A 7090-nucleotide genomic window follows, 5' to 3' on the forward strand; every position below is an offset into this window, starting at 1 on the left:
ATTGATGTCCTCATTGATTTTTAAGAGGGTAAAAGATCTCCCGCCTCGGGGTCCTTGCTTCTCGGGGAAGACTCCCTCTGCCTGTGCTCATGCATCCTCTTGTTCTATCTGTAAAATAAATAAAAATCTTTAAAAAAAAAAAAAAAGAGTGTAAAAGATCCTAAGACCCAAAAAGATTGAGAACCACTCTAATGAAATAACAAATGTACAGTTTTGATTATGAAGACTTGCAACATGGGAAAGTAATTCTGGTGATAATGAAAAGAAGTAGAATTTAAAATGGTATAATCACGGATCATAACTATAGAAAATAAATGGATCAGTTCTAGTCTGGCAGTAGCACTCATGTGCGCATTTGATCAGAGATTAGAAAGGAATGTAGAAAAATGAATGCATTCGGCGTGGTAGGTGACCGGGACAGGATGTTTGTGTATTTCTGTCACTTTTGTAATAACATGTTATACAATAAAAGCATTTTAATGCATTGTTCCAATATTATACAAGTTAATGGAATTAGTCATGCTAAAATTGAGAATATTTGGAGTTCCTATGTCACTTTGTCTTTAGAATTAATTATCTAGAAAGTTTTAAGGGTATGTTTATTTTTTTAATTATAATTAGTAGGATAATTAAATTGGTTTGTATTCCACAAATGCAGTCTAACAGTTACAACAAATTATACCTAAACACCAGAAGAAATCCACCTAAAGTTAGCAAATAGGTGCCCAAATCTGTTCACGAAGTAGATGGTCAATATTATAGGTCTTTTTTTTTTTTTTTTTTACAGAGTTCTGTTAAAAACATATGATTTGTTTTGGTCCTCTTTTTAGGAAATGACTATACCATGGTGCTTAAGGAGAGCAGAACTTGTGTTTAAGTGTGTCAAAGGTGAGCAGAACCTTATATTTCAACAACATGACCTGTATTTCTTAGTCCCAACTATTGAAAGTAGAGCAGCTCAGGAGAAGAATATGAACATTACCTCTGTCCTCTGGTGTCCCAGTTAAAAGTGGTTTAACAAGGCAAATATTCTTTTACTTCTCTTTTTCCAGTCATAAAGGAAACAAATCTCTGGCCCTCTTGAAATACAAGGATATTTGGATGTTATTTGTATTTTGATCTGATTATACCTTGCTCTCTCTTGCCTTTTTATTTTCTTAAGAAGAAAATATAGAACCACATCTTCACTTTTCCTTCAATAACCTGCTTTAGCTTCACTGTGTAGAGACTAAAAGGACTTGAGAAATCATAAGGGAAATGACAAAATGCATGGAGAGTTAAGGATTGCAGAAGTTCATCTGTTCTTCGGGCCTAGCCTCTCCTGCACATGAGTGGCTACCCAGAAAGGCAAGACATGAAGCCCCACAGTGAAAATTCAGTTTATCTCCATAAGGGGCTGGTAGGTTTGAAGACCAGAACGTGTAATTCAGCAAAGTCTGTTGCTCTGTTTTAGGTTTCATGATGGAAATGGCTTCCTGGGATGGAGGAATTTCCAGGACAGTGCAGTTTCTGGTACCACAGGTGTGTTAATAGATCTCTCCCCAGTTTAATCTCTGCTATAATATTGTCCCAGATACAGCTAGGCACCCTGTCCCAAACTCAGTAGAACATAACAAAATGCTAATATCTTTCTATTTATTAAGGAGAGAAGTGTTTGGATGCCATAAAGGCATTTAGATAATTGTCAAAGATGTCAGCATCTTCCACTCAAGGGATCTTTTATTTAACCCTAGAACCAAACTTGACTCATTTTTTGTTTTTTTCCCACATTCGTGATCTATAGTTCTTGAAAAATTCACATAAAAGGACATTAGCAGAAAATGATTCTGTATTCTATATAGAGCTTAGCAAAGTCAGTGGTACTTTAGTTACTGACTAAGCTAGAGTTATCTAGGGATTTTTCTGGTAATTAAACTTACTATTTGACAGAAACAACATAGTTTCTCAGAACGAAAACACCCGCTGCCCATAACCATGTGGTTAACTCAGTCATGAAAGAGAATTTCCAAATACGGCTGTCCTTATCTAGGAATAGTTCCATATTTTAAATGACTTTAAAATTTGAAAAATCAATGATGGTTTAACAAATGTGAACTTTTTTTTTTTTTTTTTTTACTTCTGACAGAGTATTTCCGAAGAGATGTTTTATCAACTTAGTAACATGCTCCCCCAGATCTTCCGAGTATCATCAACACTTACTCTGACATCCAAGCACTAAACCCTTAGAGACTGACACATTGGCAGAAGAAGCCTCTTAAACTTTCCAGGAACTTGAGCTGTGCTGGGATTCTGTCAAGCAAAAGATGCCCAGAAAGAGAACTTATAATCCAAGTCACGAATCAAATCATGATGTATGTCTGTGAAACCTTCCAAAAATTCATATACTGCATAGCCTAGTGATCAGCCTTTTGGTCATACATTTATTCTTAACATTTCTTTATGAAACAATCTTTTTTTTTCCACTGTTATGCCCTGTCTGCAAATATTAGTACCTGGACATTTGATATGGGAGATTGTTCATTGCATTTTCTTGGAGACATCTGAGTTTTCCAAAAGATTTGAATCATATCAAGTGCAGGACTTCATTAACCATAAGAATAAAATCTTTCCTTTACCTTAATTTGCCAAGCAAAAATTAAAGGCAGTGCGATATACATTGCAAGTATGGATTTTTTTGTGAAAATCTTTGTAGTAACACAAGCATATGAGACAAATGTGCTTATTCTTTTAAATTCTATTTCAAAAACTCTTTCTAAGGTTTTAGAAGTCAGGGAAAAAAAAAAGTCAGAAAAGGACTTTGAATTCTTTACCTCTGTCTCATCCTCTCTATATGACCTTCCCCTTGTCTATTAATAACATTTCATGGGCTGGGAAAATAGTATGCTCATTTGCAAGCCCAATGGAAAGTTAGTCCAAGCCAACACCCGGCAGAATTTCAGTGCTCATCAACATCATGACAGACAACAAAGATCATTTTTATTTCTCCATCCTGCTTCTTACATTCTCAACTTCCTTAACCAGTCTTCCACTTCCTGCATTCCCTTGCTGATAACTATGTCTCCATTTCGTTCTGTGCTCTATTTCCTCTCCCCTTTTTCGTCATCTTTCCTCCTTTCTCAGATGATGCATATCACTTATTTCTCCCATCTGTAACACATTTGCTGTAAGTAGTGACTATATTAAACAAAGACATTTACAAAAGAAACAATTTCATCATATTCAAGTTATATGGATTTTGTAACTGACCAATGAAATGAAATGAAGGACCTTTGATATCCTGATGAGGTGTTACATCTTGATTCCAAGAAACAGAAAGCACTCTCGTTAGTATATCTACTTACTTAAAAATAGTAAATTATAGAAACTCTTTTCACACACAAAATGCTTCCCCATAACGCAGAATGTGTCTTGATTTTCTGTGCAAGGAAATGACTGTCCAAGTAACAACACTAAGGAGGACATGGACTCCAGACTGTATCTGTTACACACTAACACCTTCCACAGGCTTTTCCAGGGAACCTGGTTATCCCACCAAGAAGAAGGTGGGTATTCTGCTCTCACAGTGAGAAATTATCTTCCAGGCATCACTGTTGTCCTTAAGACTGATTCTAATGCAAAGCAGGGTACACAGAGGAGGAAAATAGGGGTGTGTGAGAGCAGTATCAAAGACTACTTTAGATCATAATGTGAAAGGTCAGATTGGAGGTGGGTGTCCTTGGATCCATATAAGGCATTCAAAAGGAGGAACCAAGAATCTTTCCATTGAGGTCCTGTAACTAAGTGGACAGCCAGTAGCTAGGGGTACAGCCAGAGGTCAGGGGGAAGGAGTAAGTTCAGTCATGGAAACTTGGTAAATGCTGCTGCCCTGTCCTTCCTTTTTCACTATATAATGTAGTGGCTTTCACCCCAGGGCAATTAGAGGTACTGTTTGGCCCATGAAATCAAGATAAAGGTATTAAGTATCCTTTTTTTTCACATGGTACTGTATTATGAGATATATGGAGTATAAGATTGGAAAAATGCTTATGATGGTATATGAAGACATACCAAACTCTGAGCTAATAACAAATATATAATTCAAAGCACTAATTATATGTATTCAAGTGATGGAGATTTTAGTGAAGCAGTAGATGAGGAAGTCCGGAATTTTGTGTTTGGACCAGAAAGGGTGAGATCATGACCCTTTTTGGAGTGTTCTAGAGGGCTTCATGGAGGGGAGTGGTTTGGGACATTTCGTGAGTGATATGAAGAAGGTATCTCAACAGGCTGAGAATGGAGAGGCATTCTAGGTCTAAGATACAGATAGGAACAGAAATCAAATGAAGGGAGGCACTGGCAAATGGCCCGCAAGTTGAGAGAAGCTGACCACAAGAGCCTTTTGGGGGTGGGGTATAAGGCCTTAGTTCAAACATTGGTGAGGTGTTCCACTGAGCATGAAGCTTTCTGGTTGCATGAACAATTACAGTGTTCCTAAGACAGATGACAATATGGGCCTCAAGTCCTTAAAAATATGCTTGGAAATCATGCAGGGGCACTGAGCCTGGTGTCTCCATTCTGTATTGCTCTGTCCTCCCCTTCCCTAGTTTTTGTTCTCAAAGCACAAAGCCAAGCAAAGCTATAACTGTGCCATTGATCAGAAGTGTGGCATCAGCTGTTCTCGGCATGGCATTGTGGCCAGAATGGCAGAAATGCATGAAAAAGAATTTCAACAGAAACACAGCTCGGTTTGCCTGGGAGTTGGCAGATCTCTTCCTGGCACAGAGCACACGTCGTTTGTGCCACTTCAGTTGGATGCTGGCGCATTCTCACAAGAAGAAAAAATGTTCCACAAAGGAAAGATGAATTCACAGAAATGTTCCTAATGTAGAGGCCCTAAGGAGATTCAGCAGAGCTGGCCAAAAGAAGAAACAAAACGCAAGAGAGCAGAGTCTTGGCTGTTTCTCAGTCTCTAGGTGAGAATGATTGCTTTTCTGTGACTCCGTTCTCCCATTCAGATGAAATTGGACTGTTTTGCTCAGGAGGATTTAGAGCAGTGTGAAAATCACTATCACAGTTATGAAATAAAAAACGTTTTACAGGGGCACCTGGGTGGCTCAGTGGGTTAAAGCCTCTGCCTTTGGCTCAGGTCGTGATCTCAGGGTCCTGGGATCGTGCCCCTCATCGGGCTCTCTGCTCAGCAGGGAGCCTGCCTCCCCCCCCCCCTCTGCCTACTTGTGATTTCTGTCTGTCAAATAAATAAATTAAAAAAAAAAAGTTTTACAACACCTGATTTACCTGAAGTACCGTGTATTCAGAACCATTTAGGTGAATGGCTTTTCTACTCTTTAATTATCAAAGACCCTTTCCATTATCTTCCCCACATTTCTCTGAAACATTTTGAAAATTTTTACCTAGCAAACAATTGAAGTAAAAAAAAAAATCATCTTTTTGTTGTTGTTGATAAAGACATATCTGGGGAGCTGAGTGACAGTATTAGCAAGCAATACATAGTGTATTTTTATCAGTGCACAATTCCCATACATAGTTTTTACGCATAAAGTACATAGAATTATCGTGTAATACCAGGCAAATTCACAAAAACAACCTTGCTGTTTTACTTAACCTGCAAGATCTCATCCCAATGAAATGTATTTCAGAAAGTTTTTTTTTAGTTTATTTAATATTATGTTCAGTTAGCCCTCATGAGTTTTTGATGCAGAGTTCCACGATTCATTAGTTGCCTATGACACCCAGTGCTCATCACAACATGTGACCTATCACCCAGTTACCCCGTCTCAAACCCCCTCCCCTCTGTAACCCTCAGTTTGTTTCCCAGAGGCCAGAGTCTCATGGTTCATCTGCCTCCCTGATTTCTTCCCATTCAGTTTTCCCTTCCTCCCCTATGGTCGCCCGCACTAGTCCTTATGTTCCACATATGAGTGAAACCATATGATAGTGGTCTTTCTCTGCTTAACTCACTTCACTTAGCAGAATCCCCTACAGTTACATCCATGTCGATGCAAATGGTGGGTATTCTCATGGCTGAGTAATATTCCATTGTATATATGGACCACATCTTCTTTCTCCATTCATCTGTTGAAGGGCATCTTTGCTTCTCCCAGTTTGGCTATTGTGGACATTGCTGCTATGAACATTGGGGTGCAGGTACCCCTTTTCAGAAAGTTTTTTTAGTAGCTCACTAACATTTCCAAGGACCACTAATTCCAGGAACCCCAAGCTGGGAACCACAACTTTAGGTAGAAATACTTATGTGAGAGTACCTTACAAAGGGAGGGCAGGGATAAGGATGGCATGAGTAGCAGATTGGCCCTAGAATCCCATTCAATAAGCACCAAACGTTTACTGAGTTTCTTCCACATACAAAGGGCATGGTGGTTAACAAGAGTCAGCCTCTAGAAGGCTATATACAAAGGCTATGGGACTTGAGGAACTATGTGATGAAGGTAAGAAGAATTGGCAAGGTTTTCTGTGATCTGTGATGCTGACTATGACCAAGATAAAATCCCAGGTGAAGCAGGTGAAGGGGTAAGTAGCCTCCTGAGAATACCTGCAGAAGAAATAATACAGGCTTGTGATGTCCTGTTCAATATACACAGCTACTATTATTGCAGTACAATCCAGATCTCTCTAGCTATCCTTTTCCTGACATATCCAAATCCAAAATTTGTCTGAATTTTATGCCGCATATAATCAATCCTCATTAATCATGGATTCTATATTTGTGATTTCACCTATTGCTCAAATTTATTTGAATTCTAAAATTAGTCCATAAAGGCATTTACCAAGGCCCAAAATCATTTACAAAAACAGTGGTTTTTTATTGAAAAAAAAAAGTTGTGTGGCTGTTTTAACTGACTCACAGAATGAAATGGACCTTTGGCAGCACTCACGAGAGAAAAATTTTGAGTAGACACACACACCTTCCCAGCTGAAAGGAGGAAGGTGGCGCTCTGCCTTCTGGCTTCAGCGCTCATAAACAAGTGTCCTTTTCATGGTCTATTTAGTGTCGTGTTTTCACATCTTGATGCTTTTTGTTGGTGATTTTGCTGTTGGCCCCCCCAGTGCGATGCTGAAGTGCTATCTAGTGTTC

At 38.7% G+C, this 7090-nt stretch overlaps 1 protein-coding gene across 2 annotated transcripts in view; it reads left to right on the forward strand.

Annotated features, from left to right (window-relative positions):
• The window catches only part of C6H12orf4 (chromosome 6 C12orf4 homolog), a 40325-nt gene extending 37669 nt beyond the window's left edge, over nt 1–2656 (forward strand). For both annotated transcript variants that reach the window (XM_059403776.1, XM_059403777.1), the window contains 3 exons: nt 831–888; nt 1454–1521; nt 2126–2656. In XM_059403776.1, the coding sequence (XP_059259759.1) occupies nt 831–888; nt 1454–1521; nt 2126–2218 (219 nt within the window). In that variant the 3' untranslated portion in view covers nt 2219–2656. The remainder of the gene's footprint in view (nt 1–830; nt 889–1453; nt 1522–2125) is intronic.
• Nucleotides 2657–7090: the final 4434 nt, after the last annotated feature.

Source organism: Mustela nigripes, chromosome 6 (genome assembly GCF_022355385.1).
Source record: "Mustela nigripes isolate SB6536 chromosome 6, MUSNIG.SB6536, whole genome shotgun sequence".
In the NCBI taxonomy this organism is placed as follows: Eukaryota; Metazoa; Chordata; class Mammalia; order Carnivora; family Mustelidae; genus Mustela; species Mustela nigripes.